The sequence below is a fragment of the Phaethon aethereus genome, assembly GCF_964289735.1.
Source record: "Phaethon aethereus genome assembly, chromosome: 2".
In the NCBI taxonomy this organism is placed as follows: domain Eukaryota; kingdom Metazoa; phylum Chordata; class Aves; order Phaethontiformes; family Phaethontidae; genus Phaethon; species Phaethon aethereus.
In genome coordinates this window covers 63,586,482-63,601,590 of record NC_138582.1, presented here as the reverse complement: position 1 = coordinate 63,601,590, position 15,109 = coordinate 63,586,482, and the positions used below count along the sequence as shown (strand labels likewise).

The window sequence follows — 15,109 nt, the reverse complement described above, 5'->3', positions numbered from 1 at the left end:
ACACCTTTGAATTTCAAATATGCTTATTAAAATGCAGAGTTGTGCATCAAGGGGATGAGGGAAAGAAGTGGATGGGTATCAGAATTACTTGCCTGAGATACTGTAACTAAAGATTTAGCAGAGCATGCTTGTCAAATATTGGATTATATGTATTCAGCCGCTTGGTTTAAAAGAATATGGCTAATGATACCCTCCACACATTCTTATTCATGTGATTTGTACAACAAATACATGCTTTGCCTCTTTGCCTATTTATTTACTTAGAACAATAAAAATGCTAATTATGTTCATATATGCTGCTTGGTAGCACTGCAATTAATTTCTAGATTAAGGCAATTGAATCAAGACTAGTTCACAAAACAGAACTAATCCATGTCTTCTGGAGGTCATGCGTGCGTAACTGGATCTCTTTCAAGAACAAGAGGAAATGTAATATTTGCCATCTATGTCCAAAACCTGCTTGAAAGTACATGAATTTACTGCAGAAAGAGCTTGAGGAATCTCAAGCTATTTTTCTGCTTACATCACAGGTTTTTGACAAGATTTATTCCCTTTTGAATTTTTGAAGGAGCTCCACCTGTTCACATAGTTCTGTCTTCTACAGCATGCATATGAGTTTTATACCTATAGCCTATGAGCGTATAACAGACAGGATGCTTTGAGTGGTGTCTGATCATTATCACTTTCCTACAGCATTAGTAGCTTTCCCTTTGTTAAGTAGTTTGAGACTACAAATTATATCCTGTGTCTCATAGCAGGCAAACAACTTCACAAACTTTTGAACTTCTTTTAAATCACACTTGAACATGTCTGATTTTTGAACAAAATATCTTAAAGATTTCTGTGTATTTTATGTTATTAGGTTCAGAGATGTCTGGACTCTTCTGTGAAATTAACACAATATAATCAATATAGTGCTATTCATGCTATAATTTAATTATATAATTTTGTTTATAATGATAGTTTCTTGATAGTTTATGACCATTGAGGCAGTTTGTTTTATTATTTTGTTAAAAGCTGTTGGATCTTATAAAAACATGAAGACAGTAATAATCATTGAGAGCTGTAATTTAGGGAGAAATAAATGAGTACATTTTGTGTTGCCCTCATGTTCTTTAATAGGAATCAAATGACAGGATAATCACAGATTTTCTTTTGTTATTGCATGTTCCATCCACTAGCATCCTTCCTGTGCACCTGTCTAATCTAAATTCCTGTTCCAAATAGCCTTTAGATGAAGATTTACAAGCCCAGGCTTAGAACTGACTAGCATTTGTCATTGCCCTTTTCACCTGTATTTGACAACATTTAGATGACCTTGACTTCATTATTCAAGGCAGGTATGAGTTTAAAGCAAATATGTGTTTTGCAGTCCAAAGTGGTGTTGATATGTTCATCGTTGTCTTTTAAAGACTGTGGAACAACAGTTGCTCTTTTATGCCTCTGCACAGAATCCATTGTTTCAAGAACCAAAAAGGTCATAGTCATCGTTTCCCATGACAGGAAAATGTGAACGCAGTGAAGGCATGAAGTCACTCTATGTGTGCTATTTGACATGGAATTTAATCATCTTTATTTGTAGGAAAAAATAGGATTAAGCCTCAAAAACACATCCAAATGTTTAGTTTTTAATGACATGCTTATAGCTAATAGTAAAAATCCTTACAACAACAAACACAAGCAAAGAAAACGGGACATCACCTAACTACTGATCGAGGGGCTATTACATAGTTACTTACCATTTTGTTCTCTCTGGACTCCAGCAGCAAGCAAATCTGGTTCCCCAAGACTTATGTCATTGAGCCTCGTTCCTAGACACTCCATGCAAAGATGTTTGCACCATTCCTCTGCCTCTAGTTCTGGAAAAACAAACAAACAAAAAAGTTTGTGTTAACGTTTTACTCAAAAAGTTGCAAAGTTGAATCAATACCTTCTTACTGACCAGCTTTATGACAACGTGCTTGTGTTGAAACCTGAGTTATTAGCATAAAGTTTCACATTAATTTCTTTGCCTTGATTTATGAACTTCTAAAGGGGTTTACGTTATTAGGAGCGCATCTTCCATTTTCAAATTTGGGGTTAGGAGGTGGAGTTAACAAAAAAGAGAAATGACTAGTAAGTTTTCAAGGCAGTATATTTCTAGTAGGCCTTCTGGAAAGAAAAAATGCAATTTAGGAAAACATTAGATACAATATTTGAAATATTCTTTACTGCTCTTTAGATGAATCTGAACTATTAAAGCACTTTCTGTTTCTAAAGGTTCTAGAATACTTTTCTAGGGGCAAAGGAAAAAAGAGTAATAAAAAGATCTTCAAATGCAAAATCTCCTCTTGCTCTGCTGAATGGCTATGCCTGTCAAGTTAGTCTGAATAATTACTTTCTTCAGTTCTGTTTACCTTCTTTTGGTCTCAGAGCAATTTGGGCATTAATTGGACTATTTATATGAAAATTCAAAATCTTCTAGTCCTTTCTGAGTCCTCCATTGCATCCCACCAACATACATCTGAGAGCTCCCTATCTGCCAGTCTACCAAGACATGAACTCCCCAAGGCATAACCCCCCGAGACACCACAACAGCCCCTCTCCACACCCAGCTTCATCCTATCCAATTCCCAAACTTAACGTCACGATATCTCTGGCATTGGTCAAAGAACATCTCAAGATGGCATTCACACAGTGTGAAACCACAACTAATAAAAACCATGCGATTAGGCTGACTGTCTTTTGTTACAGGATAGGCTTCACCTAAGGGAAACTTTCTGGAGAGCAGGCTTGGCACCAGGCACAAGCTGAGCATCCATTGTCACAGTCAGTGCATATCTGACCATCTTTAAGAGTGGGTGACTTCAGTCCTCTAAAAATGTCTCTATTAAACTGCCACAGTTTTTTTCTTCCTATTTTTGGAGACATCTGGAAAATACTTTTGTGACAATCTCTCCAACGTAGTGCTGAAATTCGGAGACATCGGAAAACACCGCATGCAAGCCCTGAAGTATCTGGTGATGGTGACTCATTGTAATTAGTGAAAATTTATATTCAAGAAAAATCTTTCAATACCTAATTGCTACAGTCCTCAAATCCTTGCCTGGTGAGGCATAGATCTCAAGTGACAGAAACATCTGCTGGACAAGAGAGACAGGCATGTAATTCCAGGTCTCCAAGAACTTTTGGCTACCCTCCTTTGTTCAGGGCCCTGAATAATCCAGGAACAGATTATTCCTGAGTTATCCTGGCTATCAGCTGACCGAGTTCCCAGGCAGACAGCTCAAATGATAGAGTTTATTGCGGGATTTCTGAGAGCCAAATACGGTTGTTGTCACAGGGACTCAAACAATTTGGAGGGATTCTTCAGAGCACTGTAGGCAAAGATGTTTCCCTTAGCTCTTCCTGATTTTCTGTAGTCTTTGTCTCAGGACACAGATCTCCAAAGCTGATCTTCTCATAACATCCTCAGCTTTTGGTGGTAAGTAACATCCAGATGACATTTAACTTTGTATGTGAAAAGAAAATATTGAGGTAACAGCGTACTGTACCTTAACACTTCTACAGATGGAAGTAAGGTGAGAAAAGGTGTATCTCTGGACAGCAATAAAACCAGGGCTTTTAAAAGGAATAAGATGAATTTGTTTAAAAACCTACCTCCAAAATTAATCTCCTGCTCATGCATGGAGAAATTTCCCTCCTGTTTTCCCTTCCACTCCTTCAGCCTTTGCCATTTCCTTGGATATTTGTGAGGTCTCTTGAACCAGAGCCATGCCTTACAAATCCTGCCTTCCCATGGAGAGGGTTTCATGCTGGGGGATCATAAAAGTGGACCACAAGACATGCTGCCATATTCTGGCAGCACACAGAGCGGGTGTGGGGGCCAGCACACCAGCACATGGGTAAGTCAAGCCCCCCCAGGGAGAGTTTCCACTGAGTTGCCCAACATATGCTTCCAGCTACAGATAAACTTGGGGGAATCAGTGCAGAAAGGCTGGTAGCACAAAGATGACAGTGCAAATCTAGTTGAGTGCTCCCATGTCTCCTTGCCTCTGACAATTTCTTTTCTGCCTAAACCGTATCACAGATCAATAAGTATGCCGACAAAATGCATAGCTCTATATAACATCTGTAATATTTCCCGGAGTGTGGTCAGGGAATAACATTTTATGTATTTTACAAAATCTGCATTTTATAACTTACTTTCATTGTGCTTGCACCCAGACTGAAAGGGTACATTCTGGAAATGTAGAATGAGATGATGGTAAACAAACACTAAACTAACATTTCTAATTTTACAAACATCTAAAAAGAAAGGAAAACTTATTGGCATTTCCATAAATCCAGCTTAACATCAATATATATTCAAAACAGGACTCATGTAAAAGCAACAAGATCTATTTATATGTATTCTTACACCATATTTCCACTAGATTTTTTGGGGAATAAAACAAAACAAAAAAAACCCATTGCTCTAGGAAGCTGTTTCTTGTGAGAGTTTTTGTTTTCATCTCCTCAATCCACTTGCCTCTCTCTATTACAGGAACATCTAGATTTTGAAAGCTTGGATCCAGAAACTGCCTCTCAGAGTACTTGACTCTGGCAGTTTAATTTAAGCTGCTGCTTCTTCACTGCCAGACATTGATGATTAGACCCAGGTTAGAACATTCTCCAACTGCCACACAGAAGAATCTTATCTTACTGTGAGCATTATAAGACCATGGCTATATTTTGCAAAGTGTAGTCTATAACATGCATTGTATTGCCATATAACTCAAAATTTGTATCTTACAAAAATGATTGACTTAATACTACATAAAATATAGTTTCAATGCAGAACTGCAATATCTTCCCACAGAACTATGCGGACTTGTGTCTGCTCTCAGAAGCACAAACTTTATCTACAAACGTGGAAGTTCAAGAGAATGAGAGTACTATGTGAGTTAGTTTTACCTAACGCATCCTGATAGCTATTGCATACTTGGAAGGGATTGCCTTCAACCTTTTCCTTGACAGATATGTGAAATCTTTAGAAGCAGGTGAATTACCTTTCAAAGCCAAAGCCATTGCTCTCCTTTTATCATGTGCATCTATAAAGCAGTTCAGCATTCTCTTGTAAAAGATCTATAGAGTGCTTTGTGTTTCTAGATAGCAAATTAAATATTTATTATTTTAAAAATTAAATTATTATAATTTATAGTACATAAATGCATCAGTCACAGCAGCAATCTTTAAGCATGACAGCTGCCACATCACAAAACAAAGATACCACTGTTACTTCTTTATTTTGATTATATGCATATATTGAAACACATGAAATATTACAGTGGAACCAAGCCATAAAAAACTGTCAGCAAAATCCTTCTCTTTAATGCATGTAGACTAGATTTATTGGTGGTAAATGCTGAGTTTTTAGTTGTAACTGGTACTTGTCATTGAAAAATTTACTTTCCTTTTGAGATAACGGAATTTTTGGACTGAATGATAAATTATAAAGCATGCTTCCACAGTTATAAATAAAATCCAAATACTCGCATTTTCATCTTTACTGTTATTCGATTATAAAATGCTGCTATACAACTATCATGAAGTGAGATAAAATGCAAAGAGATGGGACCTTAATTAGTCACTGTTTATTGCATAAGAAATATTACCAGGAACAAATCTGTAAACCTGTTATCTGAAAACACAAAACACACCCCTTGTTATTGGCAATAGTTTCCTGCAGTTTACCTGAGCTTCTAGGTCATGCCTGAGGTTATATGTCATTTCTACTTCAGTTCCCAGGTGATTAAACTGGTGTTGTACCTACTTCAGCCACTGAAGTTGTATATTACAAATAGGTAATACCACAGGGTGATAAATGGGTTGGTTGATACAATAATGATGATGAAATAATATTGGCAAATGGTGTTAGAAATATAAATTTGTAATAGTTAAAGAGCTCTTCTGCTGCTTGCAGTTTAAAATAGCTCGTGCTACACAACATTCCACAGGGAGGAAGTGGCGGGGCAGAGATACAGATATATTTCACTTCACTGTCCTTAGAGATCCCCTAGATCTTTAAGGCTGGAGGTGGGATTGTTTTCAGACTCCTAACTTACGAAGCATTTTGTGTGTGGACTAAACCAAATACCTTCTGAATCCTGATAACTTTGCATTCTTTCACATTTACCTCCTGTGTTCACATTGCACAATCCTATAGGTGCCTGTCATCATCCACCACAAGTTGCAAGCATGGTCGAATGCCATGAGCCTGAGATAAAGCCCCAAGGAGGTGACCACTCCTGCTCAGTCCAGCTTTGTCTCCTTGAGTAATGCCATCTTCTGCTCTGCAAGGCCTCCATTCCAGGCGATCCCTTCCATCACTAGCAGCACCTAATTATTGCATTTGTAAAAAAATGGCTCCATTCATATACAACTCTTAATGTTTGAAAACAAGTATGAGGAAGTTTGTCTCTTCCCCTTCTCATGTAGACCACATAAAGTGATGCAACCAAGGATTTAAGTTGGAAATAACAGGCATGCAATATTAGAGGGGTATAACAAACATTGTCCTTGTGCAAATCAAAAAACCTCACTTGCTTTTTGAGCTTTCCCTAATGTCAAACTGTATAAACCTAAAATGTGAGTTTCTTCATTTCTGAAACTTTTTAAAGTATTTTCTGCACAAATTGTTTGACTCTTCTTCCCTCTAAAATACTACTTCTATAAAAGGTCTAAATCCAACTGCATATCCTTACTCTGAATGAAACTGAAGAATCTTTACTGTTTGGATTAGTAGGACTTAGGCCTCATATTCTCTACCAAGAAAGAAAGATGGTGCAGAAAAGCCACATGCGACAATTTATCTCTTCTAAAAATCACCCAGCCTTAATTAGAAGTTAATAGGAAAAAATATGATAGAATTCCCACAGGATTAATGTGTTATTACATTGCTCCACATACAATATATGCAGCAACTTAATTTCATTTTTTTTTCACTAGTAAATAACACTATTGCCTGCAGACATGTAATTTCTTATCAAAATCAATAATACCTAAAAAAACGCTATCCTTTATCAGGATATATATCATCCTTTGATGATTCAAACATAATTTTATTCTACAAATATTTAAAATATGTCATCTATCAGTATCTTCATTACTTAGGGCACATTTGCTAGAGCACATCACACACACTCAAGCAGACACAAATGCACAGCAATGTGGTTATTTCTTATCTTTGCTCAGAGGAACATAGTGATAGTGCCTGTTTTGTGTAATAACATGTATTACTGATTAACACTGGCTATACATGAATTAGACAATTTTTTGTTAAATGATAGATAGGAAGCATGAAGGGGACATAAATTCTATTTAGTGTAAAAGAACAGAAAATTAATCTGTATGTACACTAAAACTTGCTTTCAGTTAGAGAGCAACAGAGATAGTGGGCTACAACTCTGAAAGAAATTAGGTTATTAAAATTATATTTTTACTGACCAATTATATTTGAAGATATTTTATGAGATATGGGACTCATATAGAATTTTTGCTTGTGTTTCAACTAATACTATGTCTAAGGAAAATTTTTTGAATTTTTCTTGACATGTGATTTTTGAATCCTTCACTTGGAGCACAGTGTCCTGTTATTATATAAGCATAAATCACTGAACCAAAAAGGAAAAGGAAAAATCATGAGGAAAACCATATACACTGTTAAATTTTATCAACTTACTGAAAATGCTCTATATTCAGGCTGTGACAAAATATTTTAAAGGAGATCTGACAATATTCTTTGAAAAAAAAATGTAGGTGAGTCAAGTTCCCTCAAAATTTCTTGTCATTGCCACTTTTTTTAAAAATACCATAAAAGCCTTAATTTTAACTAATTCCAGCAATTAAAACATATGCATATTTTTGCATATACGAACCATTTGATGACATACCCACCTTTCTCTGTACAATTTGAGCATTATAATTTTTTTTGCCCAAGGGAATATTCAATAATGCAGCAATCAAGCTAAATGAATAATTACAGAATACGAGCACATATTATTCTGTAACTTTAACTTGGTATATTTTGCTAATGCCCTTTTTTAACTGAGGGAAGATATAGTCTAAGTATGATACACAAACTTTTATTTTCCCATCATTTGCTACTTCAAACTTGTGTTGGCATAAGGATAGCACAGTTAATTACAATAATTACTAAAATAAATTTATTAGCTATAGTAAAATTAATACTGATATTTCCACCAAAAATCATCTACCCTTATCTGGAGATGCTGCAAGATACATCACAAACAGGGTTCTGATAATTTTAATTTGTGCATGTACCTGTGTTTGCAAATAGCCAGCTGTGTATCTCTGTAGTTATCAGGTATATGAAAACTGACATTTTCCTTACAATACCCAGTTTGTTTCTGCAAGTCTGATCAAAAGTGTCAGCTTGAATAACCAGCACTCAGCTACTAGACCATCTACTATCCTGTCTATAATATAAACATGTACAACGTTAATTTAAAAAGATTCGTCACGTTGATGATATTGTTCTGTTACTGTTAAACTATTTCCCCAAAAAAACTTCAGTTGCACATAATATCTACTCTTACCTACATTGCTTCTCCTTCCCAGTGTAAAATTGCAGCGAAAGAGCACCCTTCACTCAAACCCTAAAAGAAATGCCCCACAACACTGACTAGCAGTCCCTAACAGAAGTTAAAGCAGTAGGAAACAAAGTTTCCTATCTGAAATGCTGCTTGAAAATGTAGTTTTCATACAGAAATAGAACTTATTTGACTTGTTTAAAAAATGGAGACTGTATGGGAAAATGAAGAAAAACGGTTAATCTACAAGAAAGTGATTTCTTTTGCTCAATTCTTGTGCTAGTATAACTATAGGACATTTGTTTTCTTTTTTCTCTTTAGGTAAATGGCAATTCTTGCTCTTAAAAAAAGTGATATCACTTTACTCTGTGATTAGTCGTACAGAAATAAATGATGCCATTCCAGGAATATAACACTGTTAAGTGGGTAAATTAGTCCTTGAGGGTAGATTTATAGATATCCTTACAGATCATGTATTCTACTTCATGCTGGGGACTAGTGGCTGTCACTATACCGTAAATGTTTATCAAGTGTTAGTATGTCCAACAGATCAACAGTGAGCTGATAGACCATCATTACTCAAAAATATCCCTAAGAAAACTTTCACTCTCAATGCAAACTTTCTTTCAAGTACAAAGTAATACTTATGAAAACCCTCCTGAACATAGAAGAAACATCTACATTTTGTTTGAAAGCAACAGGCCAGTTAAGAATCCAGCATGGGAATTAGACAGTTCCCAAGGATTGTCAATCCATACCTGTTTCAACAGTTACTATCGTTAAATGACAATAGCATGAAAGTAAAATAACCCCAGGCAGCTTGTCTGTAGTGGGAATGACTTAAACGCTATCAATCAAGTGTCCAAAAAGAGTCTGTCACTAGTAAAGTAACGCACAGAGGATGCTATCACATCAGCTTATGCAGCTACCCCATGACTTGCAGTCAGCAATAGCGTTTTTCTGGCTTAAAACTTCGCAGTATTTCAGATTTAGTCTATAGTCACAATACTTTTATTCCCTTTGGACAATTTATAAGGACTTCTCTTAAATGCATGGGAAATTTAATACCTTCTGTGTAAATCTGAATTATGCCTCTCTCCCATTGTCAAGTGTTTAAGTTATGGTAAATTATGAGGATCCATAATACCCAAAGAGACTAGTAAAAATACTAAGGTTCATTTCACTTTTTAAAAAAAACTATGTTAAATATTCAGTCTTATCTTTGAACTACTGACAAATCTTGCCACTTGAAGATCAGAAATACTGCTAGGTAACTAATTCTAAAAGCACTATTTTCCTATACAAAATCAAGGTGATAAGGACTAGTTTCAATATATGGAAGAAAAAATACGTACCTTTGCCACTATATGGTTCATTGCTCTTATGCCTTTGACCACATGACTTTCACTCCAGCCATCTGAATAGCTTCTGCATTAAATCAGTAGGAGCAGACAATGACTAGCAGACTAGGGAGTATTTGCAATCTCCCTTTCTTCTTTTCCTTGCCTAAATATGTCTGACTAAAGCAAGATTTCCATCTGTGACTAGATTTATTAAACATTGCCCCATTTTGGCTGAGCACGGAGGGCAGTGTTAGTGTTGCCCCCTTCTGATGTTGCAAAGTCTCTAGGAAGGCTTTCCTGTACAGTGCTATATGCCACTTTCAAAATAACAAACCTCATGAAAGAATAATCTTTTTCTTTCTGTGCTTCCATTGCCCAAGAAATACAGCTTTTTTCCCAAAATCCTGAAACTAGTGTTGTAAAGATGTGAGTCCTTGCTTCTATTAGAGTTAAGAAGTGGGATTTATGACATTGGAAGTGCAAAGAAATTCATCCAAAGCAATTACAGACAACTTCTGACTGAAATCATCTGTAAGATCATAACAACACGGGATGTGTTCTACTTGATTTTCAGTTGCATAAAACTTTACTCTCAGGCAGAACAAAGTATTAGGTAGAGATGACTGTGTGCCTTCTGTTTTATTCTTGTTGGGTTTTAATGTGGAAATACAATGAGAAATGTCATTCTCAAATTTCATATCTACAGAATTTAAACCCAAAGGGGATTCTTTTTTATTATGATTTCTTCACATTTCTTACTCTTATCTCACACTTGTATATTTTATTCTCAGTGTGAATGAGATCCCTACATTTGATACATGTAAATATTATTTCAATTAGAAAATGTTTTGTGAAAATAGACACTTTCCAATCAGGTAAAACCTCCTGTAAATATTAGTCTTCTAAAATAAAATTGTATCTAAGTTATGCCATTTTAGATTCCCAGTTTTTGATATACACCACTGATATCTCTACTGACATGATGCTACATAAGAAACACAGATGGATGCCTGAGAAGAGACAGTCTGCTTAAAGCTCAAATTCAGAATCCCAACTTTATTAAGTTAATAGGACCTTTTTTCTTTTTTTTTTTCTTTCAGTGGAATACTTCTAAGATTCGGTACAGCAAAACTACGTCCTTTGCTGAACCAGGAAAACAGCAAATAGGTCCAACTTCAATTATGTGTCATTTCCTTCGAAGAAAATCAGAATAAGTCTTGATGAACGCAATCTTACAGAACACACCAAGATTAAACCATTTGAAACTTCAAGAAATCTGCTGAATGATGGCTTAAAGCCATGTTAACTGGAGACTCACTGATGAAAGATTGGTTTATTTCAAATCTTTCATCCTTATTTAAAAGTAAACAACTCATCATAAAAGTATAAAGAATGTTTAAATTTAATATTTTGAACTATATGAAGCGAGAACTGCAGAGAAAGATGAGGATTTAGGTTCATAAATCAGGGGTGCTGATTACAGTGAAAAACAGTATCTGAAGATGTAGCTGTAATTTATGCACAGTGGTGATCAATTGCCCACTTACAGCTACTCGTGAACTGATTTATAAACACATACAGTACTAGAGGCCAAGGGGGAGATGTCCTTTCCTTTATGGAAGAGCTGGATTCATACACTAGCAAAAGACTGATCTCCTTCTAAGTTCCTTACTTGGACTCCAGGCAAAAAGTCCTCTTTGGCATCTCTCATGAACTAAGCTAAATTAAAATCCAGGTTCTCCCTGGCTGATACCTTTTAATGGAGAGAACAAGCTGGAAAAAAATGATAAACAGAAATGGGTTATTAAAAGTAGGGATGCAAAAAGTGATCACTGTCATTTAAGAAGAAGTTTTCTAGCACCATCAGCACACTCAACAAACGTACAAGATTACAATATATTATGCTGCCATATGCTTTTCCTTATTTTCTGCATTAATGCTTTTAAATGAGGAAGTGACTTGAATGCTACTCTTCCTTCCGCTTGGAAACTCTGGGCTACCCCTAAGCCCTGCTGCCTTAAAAAATGCAAAAATACCCCCACAACCCTCTTGATTTTGTGATATGTGAGGGTAATAAGGGGTTTATTGACTTACTCATTAACAAATAAATTTGACATCAGGGTTTTTTTTCCTAGATCAGAGTGTTACAATGAGACCATAATAGCCACAAGATCACAAAAAGCAACTAAATGCATAATTCTCTCCTTTTTTCTGAGTCAAATAAGGACAGGTAGACACTTACTGTTCTTTACATTTTCATAACAAAAGTTAATATACGCCTTTGCATAGAATCTTTATAAATTTTAAAATTAACGAATCAGTTTCCATGCCCAAAACCAGTAGTGTAACATAGTAGATTGAAATGAAAGAAACATGTTATACAAATGATAACGAAATTTTGCAGTAGTGCTTTACTGAGCTAGAAAAAGAGAAAACTTTTCTGTTTATATCAGAAAAATTGTCATCTTCTTTTACTCCCTTGATTTGATCCCTCATGAAGCCCAAGGTTTATATTGACAAACACAGGTATAATGCTTATAAGTATAAAAATAAAATTCGAATGGAGGTTTTTAAATATAGAGTTATATATTTGTAGTTGTTCTTCAAGACATCCATTAAAGACAATCTTTATTTCTTCAGTATTCATAATCTTCATCAGCATACATACAATTTTTTTTTACATGGTGTCATCTATTTGATTCACAAAGGAGGCTAAAATTATAGATGTGACAACCTTAAAAAATGAAAATTATTTAAAATGTCATAATTCATGGGCTACCCCTATTTTCTTAATTTAGCATGCATGCGGATACAAACTGCCTATAAATTAGGCATAATCACATGTAGAAACATAAGCCACTTCTTCCAGCTTCTTCCTACTCACATTTTCTGGTACTATATGATCATAGATTTAAAAAATAAACCCTTAGAAATTAAAATATTAAGCCTTTTATTCTAGATTGTGGTCTTAAACTATTAATTTTTATTCTACTCATGTCTACTTTTTAACTCAAATGGCAATTTTTGATAGGATATGAATCTGAGGAAATCTACAGATATCAAGAAATGCATAGAAGGGCATTGCATTTAAAGGACTAGTTAATGACACACAGGATTCTCAGAATTCCTTTTCAGTTGATCTTTAACCACAGAAAACTACATTTTTATCTGTCATATTTCTATAAATAATAAAAACTTCTCAGCAAGAAGTATAACTGTCAATATGAAATGTCATATGGAAAGAAAACTAGTTATACTCAGCACACATTGGAACTATTGTTAGACAAACATAATATAGAGAAGTTACATCTGAATAACGATGATTTGTGCTTTATTGCTGATGAGTAACAGCAGCAGGGACAGCATTTATTAATGGGGGAGTGCTGCTGTATCTAGTGACATGCTGGGAGCACTGCTTCTTGAATCACATGTTTGCGATGGACATTGTACCACACTTGGGAAAGATTCACACTGTCACTGAGCAAAAACATTTTGAATTACATTGGCTTTTTGAGTTTCCTGTATTAATTCATTTTCCATCACTAGAGAGAACAGAGGAGGTAAATGTCAGACACCCTAATTAATTCACTTCTCATTTTTTCAGCGAGGTGACTGTAAGCTATACCAAAGTTTAGGCTAACCTCCTTGCACATTCAAGCAAACTTACCATGGTAAGATCATTATGTTTACAATGTAAAACAGAAGCTACACAGTAAGACATCTTGTCATTCTTTCTGGATTAATGTTTATAGGAACATACCTAACACAAACTTGTCTTTCCTCGATAGGTTAGCTTAATTATCTAGAGGCTTGTCCATTAGCACATTTAAATGTTCTTTCATTTTACATTTATTATCTGTATTCATTTTATACGCCCACAGCAAATTCTCTAATTTGATTATTTCAATTTCTAGGTCCAGTCAAAATTATCCGTAACACAATCTAGGCAGAAAAAACAGCTGTAATATTCACTTCATGTTTTATTTATGGAATAGAAACTTCAGTTACAGGATTAATTTTTTTTTTTTTCCCTTGGAATTGAAATGAAATGGTAAACTACTGAGAGGTTTGGCCAATGAAGAACTTTAGAAAGAAACAGGGTAATTCATATTGTCACTGAGCAAGTACCATTTTGAAACGCAGTTGACTGTTTTCCAACAGCAGTCCAAAGAGTTATCTTGGGGGGATGCTTTACAAACTACTTCCCATTTCTTGAAACAGAATAAAGATACATTAGTGAGCCATTGTTCTTATTTGGAAGATGATTTGGAAGATGATCATCTTGCTGACAAACTTGGTCCCCTTTTCCACTCTAATAATTCTGAGTTTGCTTAATTTTTCTGTTAGCCAATAGGCTTACTTTTCTCTCCTAAACAAATGATGTTTCCTAATAGACCAGTTTTTATGATTTTATCAATAGAAAAAGAACAATATTATATCTGTGTTTTAACTTTAGAACTACACACATTTGAAAGGAAAGGCTTGGTTTTAAAAACAAATAAGGAACTTGAGATTAATTTTTCAACTTTACTTTACATGATCATAAATATGCAGGCTAATCACTTCTTAATGCTACCCGATAAAATTATAGTCTCATAAGAGTTGCTAGCAAATTTGTACTGCTGCAGTTTTCAAAAAATTCATTGCAAAGTCATGTCCAGATACCCATTCAAACATGGAAAAACTAAGAAAAGAGTTACATTATCAAAATGTACAGCTTTCCAGAAAGTAAATGGATCTAGATTTCTATCTTTAGAAGCAGACCAAGATTCCTCATAATTCTAATTAATATGCAGCTTTCACTTTGAAGTAAGGCTCAAATGTTCATAAGACATCAGAAGAGTAGTACATGTCAGACAGTTTTTACTAAATATGAAGCTTAAACCCCTAACACATGCCACAACACTACATGAATGCATTGTTAGAAGAAAAGAATGAATACTGTTTGGAAGTATTCACATTACTTTTGTGAATACAATTGTTGATTCTGTCTTCACCATAGCATGTAGAATAATCGAAATAGGTGATTGGTCAATTTGAATTAAGAAAAAGATAATCTAATATGAAGCAATCCAAAACTTGTTTGAAAGTATGTGGTGAACGGTCACACTAGGTGGTCATCAAAACCGAATAGCATTGCAAGTTTGATCCACCAAACACCTGCAAAATTTAAACTTAATATGATGTTTATTC

The 15,109-nt window shown here is 35.0% G+C and overlaps 1 protein-coding gene across 1 annotated transcript in view; it reads right to left on the bottom strand.

Moving 5' to 3' along the window:
- The window catches only part of DOK6 (docking protein 6), a gene marked incomplete at its 3' end in the record, with an annotated part of 266,062 nt that overhangs the window by 109,465 nt on the left and 141,488 nt on the right, over positions 1-15,109 (bottom strand). Inside the window, exon 4 of the mRNA XM_082015374.1 lies at positions 1,740-1,859. Within this exon, the coding sequence (XP_081871500.1) occupies positions 1,740-1,859 (120 nt within the window). The remainder of the gene's footprint in view (positions 1-1,739; positions 1,860-15,109) is intronic.